The sequence below is a fragment of the Mycteria americana genome, chromosome 1 (genome assembly GCF_035582795.1).
Source record: "Mycteria americana isolate JAX WOST 10 ecotype Jacksonville Zoo and Gardens chromosome 1, USCA_MyAme_1.0, whole genome shotgun sequence".
Taxonomy (NCBI): domain Eukaryota; kingdom Metazoa; phylum Chordata; class Aves; order Ciconiiformes; family Ciconiidae; genus Mycteria; species Mycteria americana.
Window position 1 is genome coordinate 190,489,660 of NC_134365.1, and position 23,386 is coordinate 190,513,045.

General features: G+C 43.0%; 1 protein-coding gene across 6 annotated transcripts in view; it reads left to right on the forward strand.

Moving 5' to 3' along the window:
* Nucleotides 1–15,407: 15,407 nt before the first annotated feature.
* The window catches only part of LRCH1 (leucine rich repeats and calponin homology domain containing 1), a 143,686-nt gene continuing 135,707 nt past the window's right edge, over nucleotides 15,408–23,386 (forward strand). For all 6 annotated transcript variants that reach the window (XM_075489466.1, XM_075489444.1, XM_075489458.1 and 3 more), the window contains exon 1: nucleotides 15,408–15,853. In XM_075489466.1, the coding sequence (XP_075345581.1) occupies nucleotides 15,604–15,853 (250 nt within the window). In that variant the 5' untranslated portion in view covers nucleotides 15,408–15,603. The remainder of the gene's footprint in view (nucleotides 15,854–23,386) is intronic.

The following is a 23,386-nucleotide window of genomic DNA, read 5'->3' on the forward strand; positions in this document are numbered from 1 at the left end:
AATGCATTCAGCTGTGACCAAGCATGTGCATAATCCAGCTTTTGCAAGATGCCGAATGTTGGAACATCTATTTCTATTAGATCTTTTAAACTGCCTCGTTGGAAACAAATGAGTTCTGAGTCATTTTCATTGAGGAATTAAATGCTATATTGCTGTCTCTGTTAAAAATTAACAAGAGATTATCAGTACCCAGCCTCACACTTCTATTGTTCTGACTCTATCTGTATTCATAATCTACATTACTGATAAAAGGTCCAGACAGTGGAACTAAATATTATGGAAATACAAATGTTAAACATTGTTTCCATGTGTTTTGGCAGTAATGACTCAGAGCTAAACTGCTATCTCTAGACGTCTCCCTGCTTGTGTGCTATAAACTGTGCCCTGCAGTTCTGCTGCGTTAAAAGCCCTGCTCTCCAGCCTCTCTCTTCTGCAGCAGGCGTTCAGCTCATGGACGTCCACGCTGCTGGGAAAGGGTGGGACGCCATCCGCCTCGGGAGCTCCGGAGGTGGAAGTGTAATGAGAAAGGAGTTGTTACTGCAGGGAGGGATGTTGTGGACTATCACGTACGTCCTTGTGTCACTGGGGTAGCCAAGTAGTGGAAGAACACCACCTGATACCAGGCGAAGTCTTGCAGTCCTGGAAAGCAGTGGCTCTGCGAGGGGGCTGATCTGTATAGACACGTTCAGCAAAACAGGGCATCGCTACAGATTTGTCCCCAATTATTATTTTTTTTTTTCAAATTAGACACTTGCCCTTTGCTAATAGCTGCAGATTGAATAGTTTCCTAAAGTTTTACCTAAAAATAATTGTTCTGGGGCTATATAAAGCACAAATCTCTTTGAACTAGTATTGCACAGTCTTTGCTATTATACTTGAACACCTCCTAATCATGCTTAAAGATTCTCATTTTCAGTGTCAAAGGGCACTGAGAGTGTTAGTGCAACAGATTAGATCCTGAGCATAATTGCTGTATGATTTAGCTTTCATCATTTTGCTATGACCCACTTTTGGAGCATATGCTTACACTGTGTTCAGAGCCATAAGTGCAATGCAGACGCACCAAACTGACCTTGAATAGAAGTGCCGAAGTGCTAAGAATAGCTTAGGTGCCTGCAATCACCCAGCTACGGCAGCAGCCAGCCCAAGCCAAATGACTTTAATCCTTGAGTGGGATTTGCGGATTCTACTGAGTAGCTGCAGTAGAGTTGGGCAGGGAAGAGCTTTCTCCTTCCATGAAGGAGAGAATTTACTTTCGAACATACCTACATCAATGTAAGATGCTCATCAACACCAGGAATCTTCTCACCGGTGATGTGGGAGATAGGGTTCAGTCTCTTGCTTCTGCCTCAAGCACAGTACAGTCCCGACTATTCTTCCAAGCTGAGTTATTCACCCACTTTGGTCCAGCTATTCTGAGGCAGTCTGAATTGCAAATTTTCTTCTTGCCACTTCTGGCCACTTCTTGCCACGTTCTTCTTCTCCTTTTTTTCTTTCCTGAGGACAAGTTTTTGGTTTTGACAAATGGACACTCTTTCACAAGAGGTTTCTTCCCAAACGTTCCTGAAGCTGAGCACTCTCAAACACTGTCGGTCTACATGGAAATGCAGTGTCAGGACACCGTCAACTGCATATGCTTTAAGGGAAGCCGGTCACTACAACATTAGGGTGGGACATCCCAGAGCTGGGTTCTGCCATTTATTCTGTGTCTTTGGACAAGTCATTTCAGGACAGGTGGAACAAAATACAGAAATGATTGCCTAATTCCTGCTTAAGGCCTCCCATTACAGTATCTTGGTCTTGCTCTTCCAGATTCCTGTCTATAAAATGAGACTTCACAGCCTCACTGGGTTGCTCTCAAGAACTCAAATATTATGGTGCAGGGTAAAGGAAAATAATAGCTGAATTCCTAAGGTAGATAAATATAGTATGTAAAATCAGGACAAGAGTAACCTGGTAAGTATTCTTGAGATTGTGGCTGCCTGAAAAGATGCTTCAGCTCTAGCCCTGGGTTTGTATTTCATTTAGGAAGTAATTTTACAAGGGAGGCACAATAACATGCGCAGAATCTGATACTTTTGAATAGCCAGTCTAGACCTATATTCATTGATGGTTCAGACAATGAGAGGAAACAGAGCGCCCTGTTTGATATGGTGCTAGAAAACAACAACAACAAATCCAAACAGCAGAAGCAACCTTTACTTCAATCCCCAGTAAACCATAGTGGAAATACTACTGTGCACACTGGCAAATATCCCTGTAACCTTTACGATTCCTTGCTTAGGAGACCAAGGTGCTTTGGAAACACAATGACAAGGCTGAATCAGGATGCTCACTGTTTGCTGCTAGGCAAGCATAAATGATATCTCTTGTCAATAATCTTCTGGCTATTTCCAACTCAGAGACTTCCTGAGAGGGAAGGTTTTATATATTACATGCATAATAACCTTTTTAAAGAAATATTATATATTTCCTAACCATTGGTGCATTTCTCTTCCAGGAGTTTATCCAGCCATTTTCAGACAAAAATACAACAGAGAGCTTGTTCAATAGCTCATTGTCAGATTTTCATACTGAAAGAATCTGCTGAAAGTACTTTGCTCTTCTGGAAGAGTAACTGAGCTTCTAAGAGGAGAAGAGGTTTAAAAGAAGTAAAAAGTGTTTCCAAAAAGATGGACAGAAGAACCAGTGACATTGCGTGAGTTTTTTGTTACTGCTGTTGTTTAGGATTTGGGAAAGAGGGGATATGCAACTGGAAAAAAAAAGCCACTTCTGCTCAGCTTGCACAAATTGGGGCCAGGGCTGCACTTGGCCATGACTGGTGCAATTCTCGGTTGGCTGAAGGAGCCCAGCTTCGATGCACTTGAGCATGTAAGAGAGCTGTATTGGTGCACATCTGCTGCGACTTAATGCTCTTACTATTTAGTGATTACTGGAACATAGAAAGAGAACTTCCCATCCCTTCTTTTATTCTCGCTGCTGGATTTCTGTCCACCTGTGTAATTAATATAAATCTTAGGGTACAATGCTTTGTCCCAAGTTGATAATTTCTACAAGTTTCTTTTATTTCCTACTAGCTGTTTACTCTTTTTGTTCATATCCTTACAGTATTTTCATTGTTATTCATTTTCTTATATGCATTAAAATAGATTCTTGGTTACCATAATGGGGAGTGATACGTAAACTCAGCTAAAAGGTATTGAGGTTTTACTTCCCTTAGCTTTCTGGTGCATTTTATCTTTTCTTTAAATATTTTTTAATCAGTAAGTCCCATTTCATAACATCCTCTCCGTTATTATAGAGCTGCCTCCAATAGCTCCTCAGCTTGTATTCATCTCAGCAGTTGGTTTGCACTTTATTGGTGTTGTTAGCTCTCATTGAGTCCCCAGAGTGTTCAGTCAAAAGTCCCATGTAAATGCAATGGAAAATAGAAGTAAAACAAGTCCTTTGCATATTTAATAAAGATTTTATAGGAAATCTAAAAATAAAAAGATTGGTATTAATAGTGGCACTGTCTATTGTTGTTTGTCCAATGCTTTCCATGATGAGCTCCTGTTCTCTTTTGCTTATAACTTTGCCAAATGGTAACAACTGGGAATGAAAATTTCGCTGCTGGGCATCTGCTCATTTAGCTGAAATTTAAGTGCATAAATAAAACAGTTCAGCCACTTCCAAGAATGGGGCTAGAAAATATGTATTGTTTTGATGATGTTAATTTCTGTCTTTCATTTGGGAACTCTAGTTGGCCCCCATGCTTTATAGGAGGGACATGAAACTTAACCGTAGATGACTTTTGTATATATTCTATCTCCAGAAAAATGAACCCAAATATGGCCAAATTATAGGCCTTCTAGGGGAAAAAAATGCAGTTAGCACATGCTTTGTAGATCTCTGCCACAGCTGTGAGCTAAATACCTTGGAGAGTCTGTCTGAGCTGGATACCATTCCTTCTGGACTGGGTAATTGCAACTCCGGGCTACCATGGCCTTGGGTCCTTTTTTTCACGGCCTTTCAATATCCCTCTTTTTCTGGCTGGTGGTGGTGAGGAAGGAGAAGTTGTTTTGTTTAAATATAGGAAAGATAGAGCTTGGAGATATGTGAGCAATTTTGGACAAGACAGAGGAAGGGGAGAATAAGCAAATGAGGGGAGATTTGGGTTGGGTGAGAAAATGTAGGAGGCTGGGACTGGACAAGAAGCCAGGAATGGGAAGAGATGAGGCTGGGAGGGCTGGGAGCAGAAAAGGTCAAATTTGAGAAGGGCTGGGGAGGAAAACCTGTGGCTGCTCACAGGTGATCCCCTGCAAAGCCCAGCGGAAATCCATGAGAGGGGCCATAGACTTTGAATAGTCCGCGGATAGTTTTGGCTCTCGCCTGTCCACTATAGGACACGGCCACTGAGAAGACAACCGCCTGCCAAGCACTCTGCAATGTCCTACAGACCTCTGCCTCTTGGAGAACCAGTCAGTCCAGCCCTGGTGCTGACTCTTCCTGGTGAAGGCAAAATCAGGGGGCAGGGAATCAGTATTTTCAGGTTTTTAAAAAAGGAAAAATAGAGAAACAATTTCTCTGCTCTCCTACCTCCTCCCCTAAGCATTACTTTAGAAGAGCATGGTTTTTTGTTGCAAAATCAGATATTCAAAAGGTAGGAACTTCTGGAGTTAATATAATCTGTGTGACTTTAATTTAGCTGTTGGCTCAGGCTTTATGTTACAGTCTCTGTTCATAAAAAGGAATTAATGGTTACACTGGAAAGCTTTGTTTGCCTCAGGGCCAATGATCGTGATCTGATTATGTCCAATATGGGCAAGCACAGCACGCTGGCCACCAATAGTGTATGTGTATTGGTTATTCTGAAAAGTAAATTCCTGAAGCAGGGGTAAATTATGAGAAAAGTGTATGGGAGGTAAAATATAGGTAGAAAAATGAAAACGAATATGGGAATTTATTCCAGAGAAGTTTATTTAGATGGAAAAATGTCAAATTTCCCCCTTTGTCAAGGAGGGACTAAACATCAGTCATGATTCAGTGGCAGAAGGAAATCAGCTGTTGAAAAGACATAATTTCTATAGTGAACAAAAAAGAACAATCCATATAAGTAAGAAATTATTAAGTGTTGAAAATAGGTAAGTAAAGATTTCAGGAAAAAATCTGCAAATGACAGCCAAGGATAATATGAAAGCATTCAATTATTAGGAACAATGACGATGTTTTAGGCCCATCACTAGAAACAGCAGGCAAAACTGGTATCAGTGATGCAGAACAGGAAGAAATATTTTAATTTTTTTTTTTATTCAGAAAGCAGGAGGATTTGTGCATGCATCCTAGCAGAGTCATACACAACTTTCAACACATCAGCAACTAAAGATGTTCAGATGACACCTTGGAATCGGAAATAAATTCCAGAAGACCATACCAGAATTCAGAGGGTGTGATGAACCACTAATTATAGGCTTGTTAGCCTGACATCAGTTGTAGGCAAAACAACAGAAAAATGACATGGGGCTTCAAAGGAACTGACATCTACAAATATAATTATTACCCATCAATACAGATTAATAAAAATGAGTTATTGTAAAGCAAGCCTGATTCAACGCTTGAGGAATTTATATAGTTGGCTGATAAAAGTACTGTAATATATTTATATTTATTAAGACTTTTGACTTAATACTGGATGGTGTTCTATTAAAAACATGAGCGCTAGCCAATTTTCAGAGTTTTTATTGCACAGATGTTGCAGATGTGAGGCACACCTGGTAATTAGCCTCTAAGTAGATGTTTGTCTTGAAGTCAATCTTCTTCACTTATCTGGTTAAATATCCATGGCCTGACCAAGGTCAGTATGTATGTGAGGCACTAGGTAATTTGGAGATGCTGTGAATGAAAGATGCAGTGTTGCTGTGAATAAGTGCCTCGCATACATAAATAAGTACCTCCAACAGAGATCGGGAAAGGCATTTTATAAGTTTTCTGTGTATTTTTTCCCCTCCCTGAATCCCAGTTTTAACAAACTGCAGTGACCGAAATCGGGCACACTTGGCATAACCATCCACACAAAGGCAGTCCAAAGAGGTCCTGCAGGCGTGTGGAGGTTTGCCCCATAGAAGCCAAACCCACTCGGGGACTGGACCGAAAGCTCCCCACGCCCCAGCGCTGATGGGCAGTGCTTGCTGAGAGAGATGTGGAGCCCCGTGACTGCTCACGTAGGAGATGCTGCTGCAGCAGGACTTGCTGGCCTGAAGGACAAGTGGCCATAGAAGAAAGGTGTGAGGAGCTTGCTGCTGCTTTGTGTGAGCTTGAGCTGTGTTGTATATACACAAAGAAAGGTGATTTATGACTTCAGAACAAAACTTCTGAAATGGTTTATGAAACATGCCTCATCGATGTGGACTGTAAATACAGAAAGGGGAATCTCATCAGCGCAGAAGGTATTTGCATTACAGTTGCAATCACCCTAACAACTTCCCAGCTTAATGCGTTGGAAAAATCAATTGCTTCTTTGCAAGCACAGAGAATGCAGAATGTTTTGGGGAAAAAAAATCAGTAAAGCGCTGGTCGCAATCTCTAATTTCTATTTCCATTTCTTCTGTAAAAATAATCTCTGTCCCCTGCCTGTCCCTCATGCAAGGGCTTGAATGCTTTGCCTGACCAGCACTTTCCTTCTTACTTTTTATTTTCTTTAGAGTACTAAGAACATTTGTTTCACTTTGTTTACTAGCTGTTTTCATCCTTTCTAAACAGCTCTCTAGGCTCCCATGAAACAGATAAAGGATATACCCTTGCTATCTATATGCCCAAATGAATTCATGGAAGGGTAGCAAGATCCCCGAAAGGTTTTTCTTAGGGACTTCTGTTGTTTCTTTTTCATTTATTAGAACCACTGAGGACTAGTAATCTGCATTACTGCTTAGGTGTTTTCAGTGCCATAGGCAACACATGGAAAAAACATCCCTATTCTAACAGCTACATGTAATGTAGGCTGTACAGGCTGCTCTGTGTTTTACATATTAACAGAGATGTACAGATCACAGATGGGGGGGATGGGTGGAAAATTGCTTTTCCTTCCCCTTCTCTCCACGTATGCTTCACTTAGCTCTGCCATTTCAGTGTTCAGCTCCTATTGTTAAAAATAGAGTGTGAGGCATTAATTCTAAGAAAACACTTGAAGGCACAAGGTGAGGGAGATGGCTTAAACAAAACTGGGAGAGAACAGAAAAGGCCATAGAAGTAGGTGTCCTTAAATAGATGCACATTGAGAATATAAGGACGTGTGCCCTTATGGATGGATTCTGCATAAAGGTGAGCACCCTCCACTCCCATCAGCTTCTGCAGCAAGGGAGGACCTCCCGGCAGCTCCTAGGAGCCAAGCTGTCGTGAGGAGTCGCTCAGAGCACCACCTGTCCCTGGGAACCTTCCTGGCCTCCACTACATGCAGGATATGAAACTCTGCAGCTGACTGGATCGCCTTTATTTTGCCATGCCCAAGAGCAGGCTGTGACTCCACCTGCCAGCGAGAAGAAAGCTATCCTGCTGGGTATGCATTGCCCAGTCCGACAGTGTTTATCTGAAGGAAGAGGAGGAGATAAAGGGAGGAGTACTGCCTGCCCAGCACTGCAAGAACCTGGATTTACCCCATGTCAACAATTTTTGAGCTGTCTTTTGCAGTCAGTCTTACTAGAAACACTGCATACTATTTCTTCCCAAGAGGAATCTATTATTTCCATTGTGCTCCTTGATATTATGCCTCTTACTTCACCGTATGCACTGTTGCCAAACATTCAAGCCTGTGTGTATGAAAAATGATTTGATACTTATAATGCAAGAGATTCTGGCCAGTAGTTGTATTTTTGCACAGTGTAGTGCAATGAGGTCTTCATTTGATGGGGATCCCCAGAATTTTTATTGCTTTAATAAAAATGAGAGGAACTTGCCCTGAACAATCAATTACGTTGGTTCTCACAAGTGTCTTCTTTGGCAAAGAGCATAACATGCTCTCATGTTATGGTGTGGTTTGGAAAGGGACAGTGACAAGTCACATGATGGGCTTTGGAGGGAGGCTGCAATGAAAAGTGATACCTTTCTAGCAGGGCTCATCTAAGCACTGGTCCTACCTGTGGCTCCCACCCAGCTCCAGTTGTGCCTGGTCAGTGGTACCTAGCACATGAGATTTCAGAGTGGTGGAAAGTTCACAGCCCCATATTGTGATTGCAGGACCTAGATCTCACTGGAAGGTAGCAGGAGTCTGCTGTGTGAGGATCCTGCTCACCACCCAGATGCTGCAAGCCTGCCATGCGCTGCTGGAAGTGCTTTCTGCTGAGCTAAGCTACACTCAGCAAAGCTGAGTGCAAAGTGCAAAGCTACACCTGGAAGAGCAGTTCTCACCTCCACATCTCAGGTCCCCCCCCTCAGCATACCCTCTGCACCCCAGCCCACCCTGTGCTGGTCTCCAGTGATCCAGTTACCAAGCTGGGAACTAATGTTAAGTGACTATTTTACAGGATGGAGGCTTTGTTATGTGCTGGAAGAAGAAAAGACTGCTGTAAACAAAGTGGTGTATTCTGTAGCTAACTGGGAGTAAAATGCCTCTAAAATATTGCTTACAAACTTAATTACTATAGAGTTATTATAGTTATTTTAGGTGTGTTAGTGACTTATGATGAAACAAGCTGAGTCTTTGCTTTTCTGTCAAATAAACCAGGAAGTGCTGTATTTCTTGGTAGTTATATCAAAATTATTGTTGTTGGGATGTTTAATATGAATTGCTGAATGCCTTGATCTTTGTGGAAGGCCTGAGGACATAAATTGCAGTTAAATCATAAACTTTGATCTTGATTCTTTGCTTCTCTTTTTCAAGAGCTGTCACATAGTACTTGCAGCATAGCAGACAAAGGAAAAATGTGGATTTCAGTTATTTTTGAGCACCCCAGGATCTGCCAGACACTATCAGCTGCTCTAGCATCATGCATGAATTAGAAAAGAATTGAAGGCTGCTCTAAGACACGCATTTTCTTTGTATATCATACAGCCCACAGCTGTTGAAATACAGAGTATACTGGGTCCAGCACTTCCCTTGGCTGTGTACCAAGGTGGCGTTCCCCCATGGGCCAAAACCTGTCTATCTATAACACATACAGCTTCACTTTCATGAAAGTAATTGAAACTAAGTGATTAAAACTGAGGGTCAACGTGACTTGCTCTTCAACAAAATGTTTTATATTGGCATCCTTGCTGATGTTTAGGGGTTGTCAGGACATCCAAGGAGGAGGTTACTCTTTGCTAGTAAAAGCCTTATTCTGCTGGTGCTATTATTGCAAATAACCCTTGCTTCAGTGGGCCTGGACGCACATTGGAAAGCAAAGACACACCTTAGGGGTGAAATACCTTCTGGGTAAAGAGGTGCTGGTGATTGCAGGGATCCATATTTGTGTGCATTATCAAAGCATTATATCTGGCTATTAACATGTTTTTGGATACAATGCCACATTCAGGAATCGCATGCTTTTTTTTCCCAGTGGCAGGTGTCCGAACACCCTCTTTGCAATTTTACCTTCACACTTACTGCTGCCCCTCAGCTGATATCAGCAACATGGTTGGACTGAGTGGGTAAAAGGCATAAACACAGTGCTGGTCAACTATAATTAGTTACCTGACTCAAATCAGGTGAGTGGTTTGCAACCACCAGGCTGGTGCTGGTTCATGGCTCTTTCTGAGTTCCCAGGTGTCTCAAGAACTTGTTTATACCAGAGAGGTGGTTTGTGTGGTTTGCAAGGAAAATATTTGGGCTTGCATTCAGGTAGAGCTGTTCTTCCGTTTACACTGCTGCTTTTGGCTTTTAGGCCTTCACTTTCTCTGTATATATCACAGCTGCCTACCAGGCACTAGTTCTCTTTGGTCCCAGGGTTTTTGCTGTTCATAACAGTGATATGAAGCATTTTACCTGCTGTCTTTCCCATAATCATGAACATGGGTCTTACAAAATCTTTGCCTTGTGTGCTCCACCTAGAAACCAGAGTTGAACTGCTTGGCTGATGCCTTCTATCTTCTTGCATTTTCTGGATTTTGCAATAGACTGAGGACTCTGTATTTCTGTTCCAGTTCCATGTGTCTGTGCTAATAGTCTGCTGCGGGTAGGAAATCAGGTTTGTATAGTTTTTTTGCAACAGCCATATAAACTGTAGTATTTCAACAGCATACACTGGCAGCATTATGGGACTGCCAACAACGTCTCTCTGTAAATGCTGTCTCATTGCTAGTGACAATAACCAATTGTCTTCTCTATTTTTATTAGAAGACAGGTTATTTCTTACTCTGATGGCTTCTTCCCCTACCAGATGCTGTTTCAAATTTTCACAAAGGCAAAACTCTTGCAAGACATTCCTTTCCCAATTTAGGTATGTCTTTGTTCTACTGACCTGTGGTGCAAAAACTTACCGATGCTTCCTGTTCCGAGATCAAGGCTCTCACCCTGATTACAGTCCCCTGAATTTCCACTGAATCTCTGTTGAAGTTGTATTTCAGCAGTGGATTCAAGGTAAGCGTGGACGTAGTTACCGCTCTATCACATTGCATGTTTGAAGGTCACCCAAGAAACTTGGAAGAAACTCTGCCAGTTTACAACTGCTAATACTCTTTGAACTAAATTAGTATTTCAGGTACGGGCATGTTACTGTGCTGCCTTTAAATGTTTAGTCAGGTCAAGTGTTTCAGGGATACTAAGACAGTTTCATTTTGGTTTTAGTTTATCTGTAGGTCTATTTTCATGAGCTCTGAGCTGAGAGCTGAGCTTTTGGTCGTGATCTCTCGCAGCTTCTGTCCTGCTGCATCCGTGTCTGTACAGTAGCATCGCTACCATGACAGTGGACCTTGCCAACACGTCTAGTATACATGGTGCCATTCGGGATCAAACTTGCCGCAGTTGACCCCCACCAACAATCACCCAGTGTGTGTTTTGAGCCTACCCACCCGTTGGGTCTCAGGACACGGTGAGGGAGCTGCCTTCCTGAGCTCCCAATGCTTGCCACGGTCAGTCACTGGGACCAAGAAGTGCTTCTTTGTCTGTAGCAAATAATTCTGCGCTGCTTCTGTGGTGAACTTGCTTGGATCTATGTGAGGATGAACCTTGTGTGTCTTCTGAGCAGTGGCCATGCTGCTTACCTACCTTCCGAGCTCCTGCTTTATATATAAGCTTCCCCTCATCTCCTGCCTCCTATCAATTAATTGCTCTCTTCTTTTTTCCCCCTTTTTTCCCTGAGTATTCTGTGAGGCAGGTCCTATATAGATGGATTTTTCTGAGCTATTTCCTGATATAGCTTCCCTGTCCTCCAAAATCTCTTCACCAGCTTTGCTGCAAGGAAACTGCAGCGCATTGTCTGCTCTGCGTAGGCTACTCATTCTGCTGGTGTGCTACGAACCACTTCTCTTAGGCATAGGGTAAGCAGGTCCTGGAGTCCGTGCTTTAATTGAAAGGAACATCTTTTAATCTGTGCCACCTGAAGCTTCAGTCTGCATGCTTTTTCTCTTGGGATTAATCTAATAACTTTCCTTGTCCTGGTGCTGTTAGAGTCATGCTACCAAGGATGTATAACGTGGCTTTTCCAAGTTGTGACTCCTGTTTTGTGTTGCACCAAACGGAGGTAGCCCTGCAGGTTGAGTGACACCCACTTTCTGTTTGGCATTTGACTTAGGGTTTGTGTGTTGTTTCTGTCTCTGCACCAGACAGCTTGTCCACCTGGGCTATTCACGTGAAGAAAGCCTTGGCGTGCCCTGTGTATGAGCTACTCCATGATAATGCCTCTTCAGGATTGTCTTAGAGCACATGGAGCATGGAGCAACGTACGTTTGTCTGTATGTTGAAGTAAAGTGAGGCTCTCCTGCTCCATGCTGTGAAAGTCCCGTGTCTCGTACAGGACAGGTACTCCACACCGAGGTCACACGCTGCCTCGTGAGGCACCAGCTCCCTGCACCTAAGCCCTCACTGAAGTCTGATCTTCACAAACCACGTAGGCCTTGTTGTTTGCCTCTTTCTGCTAACTTAAAGTCATAGAAATTCACTCTGATACTCTAAGGCTCACCGTCTCCCTCAGCTATGGTACATCTCTGATAGGATTTTTCTTGTCACAGCCATTATGTGTGACCCAGCTGGCAGAATGGTCACTGCTGCAATCTTTTCCTTCTGCTACACCCATGAGTCTTCCTTCTGCATTCCTTCTCTCCTCTGCTAAACTTATGTCTGCTTGCTGAAAAGCATCCACTGTTTTCTTTTCCTTCTAGAGTTAATTTTTAAGCTGCTCTAGAACTCACTGAAGAGTCAGACAAGTGCAAATACTGTCACATAGGAACTGGCGAGATCACATAGCTGGGGGCAAGGAATAGAAGGGCTGCTTTCAATGACAGCTTGCCACTAGCTCAGCTTAGCTGCTGTGCAAGGCTGTACCCACTTTGTGATCCAACCAAAGTCAATATATGGAGCCTGACCTTTTATATGCGTCTGCATGGATAGCAAACCGGTGCTGCTGTGATTGACCTTTTCTTTTTCTGTAGTGTTTTCAATTTCTGATCCTTTGTATCTATAGGAACAGAGTTAGATCTGGCACGGCACTCAGGCAGAGAAGAGAGAAAGTCAAGATGATACAGCTTCTGTGCTCTATTTTTTTCCCCTCCACAATCTTGATAACGTTAGCAGCCTTCAAAGTGCTACTTCCAGGAGTTTCTACACAGTATCTGATAAGCACAGGTCATGCCCGCATTGCACCTCAGCTGCCCAGATCAAAAATCAGTTTAAAACAGACTTGCTCCCTGATTATTGGTGTGTGCCCTTCCATTGCTATAAGGGGGACCCTACATCTTTAACCCCTGCTAGACCATGTACCAGGATAGCCCCAGCCTCTCTATATCCTAGCTGTCCTGACTTGGGTGTCTTCAGGGGGAACGCTGTGCTGGCTTCTCTGTCTCTGCCAGCCACGGGACCTTCTTGTGAGCCCAACAGGGCAGCCGAGGTGGGCACGCTGTGCCTGACTGTGTGCAGGAGAGCCTGATGGCTCCTCGGCACCTTGAGTGCCTCCTGCAAAGGAGGAAGAGTTGTCCTTCAAACAGGGCTGAGAAAGGTATTGCTGCTAGCCTCCCTTATGCAATATACTGTGAATTAAATCCCAGGATTAGCGGTATGGTGTGAAGACAACAAAGAGCAAAAAAACCTTTTTGTTTTTATCAAGATCAGCACTAGAAATCATTTTACCAGAAGTGGGGGAGGCAGGAACATGGTGTCCCACTGGTGAGAAAACTTACCAAACCTCACCAAAAGACGGGCCTGCTACCTGACTGTAAAGAGCTGATGCTGGAAGATGATTTCTGCAGATATGCTGTCTGAATGTTTAGTTCTATATTACTAGTTTCAAAATAAAGTTCCATGATGTTGGGTAATTTAATACACAGGAAATCTCCCGTGCAAAGTCATTTACTGAGTTATAAAACCTATGATATTTCAGACTTCTCTACGTGTAGAAGAATATAGTACCTAGTTCATTAAACTTTCATTTAAAAAAATGTCCATTATAGGGGAAGCCTAGCAGTTGCTCTTATTCACAGTTTACTCAACTTGAACTACTGTTCATCAACACTTTTCTTTAAATCACTGAGAAGATGCAGCTATTCATCTGTTTCTTTATGTTTTCCAGCAGCAATGCAAAGATTGCACAAAAGCTGGAATTAAGCCTTTTAACAAATCCAAAACATGCTGTGACTAGTGGAAATTTGTGGGAAAAACTATCTTAAAAACCCACCAACAAGCTTTGTCAAAAGTAATGTGATATCTGGGCACAACTGTTGATGTGGTAACTGTTGATTTCCTCTTTGGCTAGGGGCTGTTCCATGGAATGGTGTCAAGAATCGCTCTCTGGTACACTCAAAATTTTCTCAGACTGGTAGGACACTGAGTTTGTCATGCCGAAAACCAAGATCTCCACATCAAACATGAAGAACTGGGAACTGTAGGTGTGAGGGGAGTTTGGACTGGAGTTTAAGCTCAGGGCCTATATTTTAGGTGCAGTATAAATGTACTTACAGTAAAATAATCCCCCTCCTACCCATCTAACCTTACAGCTCTTTCCTTAATGTAAGGCAGCCTCTTTAAAAATGCTGCTGTGCTGCCTGCAACACTTCTGCAGTGATGCAATGTATATAAAACTACCATGAAAAATGCTGATACTGAGAGCGTATCTTAATTATAAAGAACAAGTTTTTAATGGATATTATGATGCTGTTATGTGGAAAGATCTACCTCTAACACCCTTTCTCCCTTTTAACCAGTGCCGTTCCTTGTTGTGACTGCTAAACTCACTATGATCTCTCCTGTTTTTCAGAAACTGAGAGTTATTTCCTTGTGGCAATTCTGTTTTCCTTGTCCTTGTAGTGCTCGGTGGTTGAACTTCCTGGAGCCGGGAAGGCTTTGGTTTAACGTCAGCCATTGATCACAACACAGGGTAACTGAGTGAAATGTAACGGCCTGTAAAATACAGGTCATGGGTGATGACGTCCAAGTCCTTTTTTAGCTTTGAACTCTGTAAACCCTGTGGAAACATGAGGCCTCGCTCCTTTCCCACTCCTGGGCTCAGCTTTGCAACGCTGCAGAAAGGGAGGGGGGAATAAACCAAAACCAACACCCTCGCCCCCTCAGAAAGGTTATTCCATTGAAAACTAACCTGATCATGGTTCCTGTGCTTGGTTTGTCACTACAAATCGCACCTTCGAGGGTCTCTCTTTGGCAGGCTGGGCCCTGGGGGCCATGCACACGTGTGAACCAGCCCCTGTGGGAGAAGCAAGCCACAGAAAAGCCTTCTGCAGGGCAGATGCTCCCCAGGGCCTAGTTCAGTGGCAACAGGCACTGCAGCTTTTAATTTTCAAATGAGGCCCGCCGCCTGAGCACATGCATGCTTGCCTGCATGCGTGCACGGTGGTTTCACGCCACCCAACCACAAATTGCTTCCCATCCAGCCCCCGAGCCTGCCAGCGCAGTTAGCGTGGCTAACGACTTCGGTGGATGCCAGGAGAAGGGGCCAAAGCGGGTGGCGGGCAGACCTCCTGGGCTAGCCTTTAAAAGGGAAGGTGGTGGGGATGCCGTGACAAAAAACAAGGGAGAGCTCACCCCTCCTTTTGCAGTTGCATGTGGTTGCATTTGCATCTGCATCTGCAGCAGCAGCAGCAGCAGCAGCAGTTGCCCTTGCAGCAGCAGCAGCAGCAGCAGCAGCAGCAGCAGCAGCAGCAGCAGCAGCAGCAGCAGCAGCAGCAGCAGCAGCAGCAGCGCGAGGAGGGGGGCGCGCCGCCCGCCGCCGCTAGGTGGCGCCGCAGTGCCCCGCCCCGCGCACCGCCCGCGGGAGCTGTGTCGGGGAGGGGGGAGGGGGCAGCGGTGAGGCGGAGCATGCGCAGTGGGCGCGCCTCGCCCGGGCCGTTCGCCTCCGCCTCCTGCCTGCGCTGCTGCTCCCCCTCCCCCTCACGGCGGCGGCGCCGCCACCACCACCACAGCGAGCGGGAGGAGGAGGAGGAGGAGGAGGAAGGGAGAGAGGGAGGCAGGTCCGGCGGCCCTCTCGGGTACCCCCAGCGGCGAGGCGAAAGATGGCGACGCTGGGAGGCGAGTCGCAGCCCTTCCCCGCCGCTGCCCTGGCGGCGGCAACGGCCGGGGTGGGCGGCGGCGGCGGCGGCAGCGGGTCGCTGGGTTTGCAGGCGCCGCTGAACCGCGGTCTGGAGCGGGCGTTGGAGGAGGCGGCGCACTCCGGGGGGCTCAACCTGAGCGGCAGGAAGCTGAAGGAGTTCCCGCGCAGCGCCGCCGCCCTCAGCCACGACCTCTCCGATACGGTGCGGGCAGGTGAGGCCAGGCGAGGAACCGGGGGCGCGCAGAGGAGGGGGCGGCCGGCGCCGGTATCTGCCTGAGGGGGCGGGGGGGAGGGGGGAAGGTGGGTTCCCCGGCGATTTAATCCCGGGGGACCCACCTAGTGCCCCCCAACCTCTCTGTGAGAAGAACGCCCATTCCCTACCCTTTCACTCAACCTCCGTGACATGAGGTGTTCGCGCTCTCCTGGGCCGGTCCCCACAGGGAAACCGAGCCCGCTCCCAGCTCTGCTTGGACCCTCTCCTTTCTTTATTTCCTCATCCCCCCTCCGCCTTGCTGTATGAGGTAGGTGTTTGCTCCCATATGGCTGGATAGCTGCACCACCACCCCCCTCCCCACCCCCCCCGCACCCCTCCCCTCCGCATTTGGTGAGGCAGAGCTGGCTCTCCCGTGGCATACTGGGGGAGTGTGTGTGGGGGGGAATTCTTGCTCGCACCTGTCTTCTTCCCCCTCTGGGGAATGTGCATTTCTGTGCCACCCTTCCCTGACCGCTGAGGTTTGAGGTGGCAGCCAGCCCACCTTTGAGTCGGTTGTGTGAGGAACGCGTACGCGTGCCAGGTTGGATACCTGCTACTTCTGTCCCGCTGCTTGTAGGTGGACACACTTGGCATGGAGGAGATGCATGTCTGTATGTACCACATTAGAACACTTCGTGTGCCTCTGAACATCTCGCCTATTTGCACCGCCACAGGTGGATTCATGTCCATAGGAACACTTCTGCTCTGCAGCTACCTCAGGGAGCATGCTGCCTTTCATAAATGCCACTTGTCTGACACGGGTTGACATCCACCCTTATATCCTTACAGTCATGTAGCCATAGTTCCAGCTCTGTATGCAATGCAGTCTTCCAAGGCAAACGTGGAGACAAATCTCTGTCTTCACAGGCGCTGTACATATTCTGTGGCAGGGGACACCATCATTACATAAATCTGCAGAGGGGACAGGCCTGACAACCCTGCTGGCAGGAGTGGTGAGGGGAGGTGTATCCAGTCTGTGTTTATGTAACCCTCATGCCCTCCTTCCAACATGAAAAAAGGCATACTTGTTTCTCACCTAAGGGGACAGACCCCCACAAAGGGTCCTATCTGTTTTCCTGCCCCTGTTTGTGCTGGCGGGTGGAACCTAATCCATTCTTTACACAGTGTCACTAGATAGAACATTACAAACCCGCACTAGAAGAATATATTAGTGTATTTGTAAGATCTTTAGCGTGCCGTCTCCGCATGCCCTTTTGTGTCCCCGTTTGCCTGCTGAAGATAGTTGTGTTGTAACAGCAGAAGAACAGACAAGTAGTTACTTGTTCTTGTCCCACAAAACAGCAGGTGTTTATACCTGCATGCAAACATGTGATAACATGAACCTAAATTCTCAACTATTCCTGCACATGAGGGTATTTATGCCTTCCTGTATGTGTAGACGTATGTGCTTACTGCATACTTGTATCTCTTCCAGCTATAAGGAACAGAGTAATGTCTCAGATGTGTAGTAGATGTCATATGTAATTGTTATTTAGCTCTGTCACTTGTTTGCTGTTGCTGAGTGGATATCACAGCAGTCTGCATGAACACCTGTATCATCATATCAATAAAAGAGAAATATGAAGGAAACTTGATGAATGAAACTACTGTGAATTGGTAGCATGAATTGCCATGCTAACCATTAACTGACTTGGTAACAGATGTGATAGTGGAAGGGATACAGCATGATAGTGGAACTGTATGCAGTTAGAAGAATGACTGTCAGCTTGTCTCCCCAAGCAAGATGTTTTATCTCTTTTTTTAAAGTTGTAGTCTAATGAAGACATGCCGTGATATGAGATAAGTAGTTTCGAAATCCAGAAAGTTAGCTTGTTTGGTTTGACCTAATACTGATCCAGACTGTTGGAAAACAAAATTATGTACTGGAAAAAAATTCTTCAATTGGCAGTGATTACATGTTAGTATTGTATATTGTGTAAGTATGTTCTGTACAAGCGTGAGCTGTGTGTTGTAAGTATAGGTAGTACATGCCGGTTACGTGCTTACTTATTCTAGTAAGTTTTCTATTCGGAGGAGAGCTCTGGAAAAAAGTAGTCTTTGCCTTCAAGCATTAATGTGTTTATGTTGGAGTTTACAGAGAAGACATTCAATATGAAATTAAATGTAGAATGGGATTCTCATTCTCTTTTTGTTTGGTATAAACAGCAGTGTAGAGCAGCCCATGTCTCAATCTTGTAACAACATCAGCCCTTTTTTCATTGTCCACTTTTAGGAGAACCGCGTGTTAATCTATAGTTACTTTATATTTTTGTTTGTAACAGCATGTTGTAACTGTTTAATGGGAATTGTTTGCCTTGTGAGTTAAATCATATGTTGATATATTTCCGAAAAATCTGTGTTCCTTTTCACTTGTTACGTTACATAAGTAGAATATATAAACAGAAGAGATGCTTGGCTTAAGCCCAGGTTTCTGAAGCTCTCAAGGCAAACTCTTGATGGGAATTTTCTCTCTCGCTTCCTCTCCATAAATGTGCATAGTATAAAAACAGTACTTTCTTGTACTACTTGGAATATGTCCTTGCAACGAGTGACTTTTACTTTTGGATTTGGTATACTGACACGTCTCTGAAGCCCTGAAACTTTGGTGTTTGGGGTAGGGGTAGCCTTTCACTGTTAAAGCTTTTTTGTTAAAGAGGGCCAATCTCACTGAAAAATGACAGTCGTTGATTTAGAGAAGACTAGTCTGGGGGATTGAGTTGAGAGATCTGAGGAGCAGGGGATTTCCAGAAAACTGAAACCATGTCTGCATCTTGACAGTGTTTTAGCATTAGATACTGACAGTATTTTTGGATTGAGAAAATGATGGTCTGCAGATACTCTCAAATAAAATATTATCAAGCTTGTTTTCTAGAAAAGTTCTGAGGGCTTTAGGTAGGTCTGAGGAAGACAGAAGTGTTAAACTTTAAATTCTCTGTTCGTTCATTTATTTTTTCCTGAAGTTAGAAATTGGATTTTATATAGCAATTGATACACTTATGAAAGGGATGTAGCTTGGTTGCCTTTAATAGCTGGGGCTGAATTGCTTGTCTTTTCTAGTTCTTATTGCAGTTACATTCCATAGTAACTGTAGAGGCTTAACTATACTTGTCACTTTCTATTTCTGCAGCTTCTTGGTATGCTTTTTCTTCTGTGACTTTTCTTTGCACTGAATACATCTTGCTCATAGAGACACGATAGGACATTTCTTCCTCAGTGTTTGAAAGTTTTGCTCAAGAGCTGAGAGACCCGGTTAGATGAACTTTCAGGCAGTATCTTTGCACACAGAAGGGAGTTTGCATGGTGTGCAGTACTGTTAGAAGAAAATAAAACCTCTATGTAAAGTATCTTGAGTTTAGTCAGATATTTTAAACCACATCAGTGTGGATGTATTGCAAAAATAATTTAAAAAATAATAAATGCTATTCTTATCACTTTTATTACAGGCTAGGTTATGCAGAAGACAGTGGCACAGTAATCATATAGTTCTTAAGTAATAGTATGCAATTATATTCCTCAAAACCACTGGGAATGCTGGAAGCATGTTAGTTTATAAAAGAGGAGGAAAAAGCCCCAAAGCTGTTACTTAAATGTGTAACCATGGCTGTCTGTATCACTTCAACCTCTTTCTGTAGGCTTTGGCTGTATTTCTGAAGACAGATCCTTTGAACCTTTTCTGGTGAATACCTGTTTCAACCATTTCTATTGTGTGGGTTAGGCACATGAGGAAGGATTACTTGCTGCTGCTTGTGATGACGTGGGAGAGAAGCAAATATTTTTTTTTAATCAGGTGTTGGATTGTTTGAACAGAAATAGAAATTGAAGTATTTGATTGCTAATTTGGACGGTAAGAAATTCTGGAAGGAATATGTATTTATTTTTTTGTACTTTAGAATGCTCACAAGACGAAAGAACTCCTATCTGCTGTTTTTTAAAATGTTTATAAATGGACTGTGCTCTCCAGACAGTGCTGTGTTGAAGACACCTTAGCCTGGCAGCACCTTTGAAATAGTTGTTTGGACTGTATAACTATGGATTTGTTTTCAAGATGGTTAAAAAAATCACAGTATCACCTGAACAACTATCTGAAAACCTGTAGAGTTTTAATTTTAGGTTTTGGGGCGCTTTAGCTTGAGTTTTGACATCTAAGTCCTTCCTGTGGGATCATGTAAAGGAAAAAAAATAACTAAGTTACAAGTTGTCTTCCATCACAGTTAAGTCCAGGAATGCATTTGTTTGTACCAAACAGTTTGAAGTTCTTTCTGAAAAATTTATTTCTTGTTTTGGGGATTGATACTGGTTCAGGTGAGATATATTCCTTTCAGTCCTCTTTGCTAATAATAATAATAATAAAAATAATTCTTATTTACCAATTTTAAAAAATAAACAACTATGTTATTAGATTGCCATAATTTATTCTCAGTTACTTTCTCCAGCTCCTTTATTAATGTAATTCTTCCTTCACTTCTGAGATTTCTCCTAATTATAGCAGTAGATGTGCAGTTGGTTCCACTTATAAATGCAGGTTGTACTGGCAAGGATGTCACAGATACAGACTAGTTTGTTTGTACTACTGCACGCTTTCATGAACCGAAAATGACTGCCAAACAGACTCTTCTTTTGGTTATTATTTGGTCACTAGGGAAAAAAGAGAGATTTGATATGCCACTCTCCTTTTAAGAATTCTCTCTGATAATTACTGGTTTGAATAGGTTGTAATTCATCATCTTGAATTCATATTTTGATTACATTGTGGGTTTTTTGGATGAAGCTTCTTGAGAACCTTTCATTTGGCTCATTTTATCCAAACTCGTATAAATAAAAATAACATCTTTAATTATAAAGCTGAAAAAAGACTAAAACTCTGTTTCTTCATGTTCAATAGTCTGTCCCTTCCTACAACCTTCCTATGTTTATTTGAAGATTTCTAACCTTACTTATTCTGTCTCTTACACAAGTAATATCCTAAGTGTATTAGGACAGGGAGAGAGGAGGAAGTATGTTTGTTTATTCTCACAAATGAATTGACTATTACCCTGCAGCCAAAACTTATGGGATGTAACTATTTTTTTGAGATTATTATATAATGTGTTTTTATATCAAGGCTAAAAAATGAAGATAAATCCATTTTGTATTCATTATTATGTATCCAACAGTATAAATGCAATTTCAGACTGTAACTTCATAATGTAGTCTGTTTGGGCATCTCTGTATTAGCATATTCTAGTTTTTTTTCTTTTTTTTTTCCTGATAAGCAATGCTTTGTGAAATACCTTTATCAAACTAAATGAATTTTTTAGAAACATAGACATGCTTAGCAACTTATAACTGCAGAATGCCCTTTAAAGCCCTTTGGTCCTTTTTCTCTTTCCCAAGTCTGAGTATGTCCTCGCTTGTGGATCATATAAACATCAAGGGTATTGACTCCTGTTGAAAAGAGTCTAGTAATTCTTTTGCTATATAGAGTCTAGTCAGTTGTGCTTTTGAAAGTTACCTCTTTTGTCTGGAGATTTATGCACCCATAGCTGAAATGCAGTCCATGACTTGGCAGGTGCTGTTAGGCTCTTCGCAGCACAAAATAAAGTGAATTAGCTCAGAGTGCCTTTTGTTGTGTGAAACAGATTAGGAGTACTCAATTGCCTGGTTACTGTATCAGAATGTGGCTTGAGCAGATTAATGGCTTTCTACCATTGACTCTCTGTCCATCTTCTTCCCCAGTGTGGTGGGGTTTTTTTTGTTGTTTCTTCTTTGGCTGGCTAGCTTTGTTTGTAGAGAAGCTTCAAAACTAGTGCAAGAGCTAAGAGGTAGGAGAGATAACAGCCTAGAAATCACATGATAGGAGGGAGGGTGAAACCTCTCAATTTCAGCAGGAGTAAGCTCAGCCGTTTATTGAACCTTTACCCTTAAAGTTAACTTCCATGGCTTGCGGTACTTTTCTGCTGTATGTAAAACTGAGGAAAAATGGAATTCTTGAGCAGTTACCTTAATAATGATTAGAATTTTGTGAACAGAGAATTAGATAAACATGGAGAAAATTATTTGACTCTAATATACATGACACAGGCTTTAGGCTACAAATAATAGTTTAAAATTCATACTTTAAAAGATTAACTGTTGAATTTAAGTTTGGGAAGCTTAGCATCCATTTGCCTGCAGAAGGAAAAGCCAGTGACATTTTTGCTGCTTACAGTGTTGCAAGAGCAACCAAGACAGAGGGACTGATGTTTTCCATATCAGAATGACCATTCTAGGAAGGATGAGTAACTTCCCCAGGCCACAGACCGTTCATTCTGCCTGCTGTGTTGTTGCAGGCTCTGTTAGTAAGCATCTACTAGATTTGTGAACGTTCCCAAGCTGGTTAGATCCCTAATTCACAATTAAAATCAATATGATTTAAATAAATGGCACTTCTGAAACCAGAGAGGTATCCTTAACGTGTTCTATTGAGACCAGAATTATGAAAATGGTGTACCCATTTATTGTTCTCCCATATGTAAAACTGAAAGAGCCAGAAATGTTATCACTGTATTCAGCATGCAGATCACTGTCAAAAGTGGAAATGGGTGTTATGTCTCCTGACTTCTGACTGCTCTCTGCTGACCATATTTTGCAACGTATAATACACGCATCGGAGAGTTCTTTGGAAAGGTACTGAGGAGTTAAGCTTCTAGAGGAATAATTACTTTCCACTAAATTTGTAGGTAGATGCGTCCTTGTGGGAGGAGTTCAGTTCTAAAATTCTAACACTTCTCCCCAGACTCTTTCCCCTAAGGGTGTCTTGCCGGCCAGCTTGCCTTTTTATCCCTTTCTTTCCTTGTATGGTGCAGAACTCCATAATATCTGTAAACCTCCTAACTATTTAAAAATAGAAATAACAATAACAGTCTTTCGTCCTTCTATCCCAGTCCGTAGGAGAAATATTTTTAAAGAAAAAAAAAAAGTCAAAACTTGTGAGTGAGACGATGGACTTGGCAGAGCCAAATGAGGATTAGTTTTGCATTTAATTTGGGGCCTGAGGTTTGCACTCACTTCTGAAGCTGCATGAAGTGTTTCATGTTCAGCTGAGCTTGTGGGAATTCTCACTCCTTTATTTAAAAGCTAGCTGATAATTTAATGATGCCAATATGAGGTGGCTCTTCTAGGTATGGTTAGAGAAGTTACTGGAAGTATCTGGAGGTTTTGAATATCAGGATAAAGTTCTTGAATTGATCTTTGTGAAGCAGAACAAGAGCAAAACAGCTGAGCACCATGTTAACAGTGACCTGTGCTGCTGAATGGATAAGGTTTTTATGTTGGTTTTCCGTAGCTGGGTGATTTTATTCCTTGGTGCGAGCTGCAGTAATTATAATATTGAGTCTGGAGGATGTGAACTTGTACAGGTGGTTTTCTTTTTCTTGGTTTGGAAATACTCTTTGTAGAATGGAGGGAATTATTTGTACTGAACAAATAGGAAAATATGTTGGAAGATCCTTGTTGTCTGTTACCTTTTCTGTTT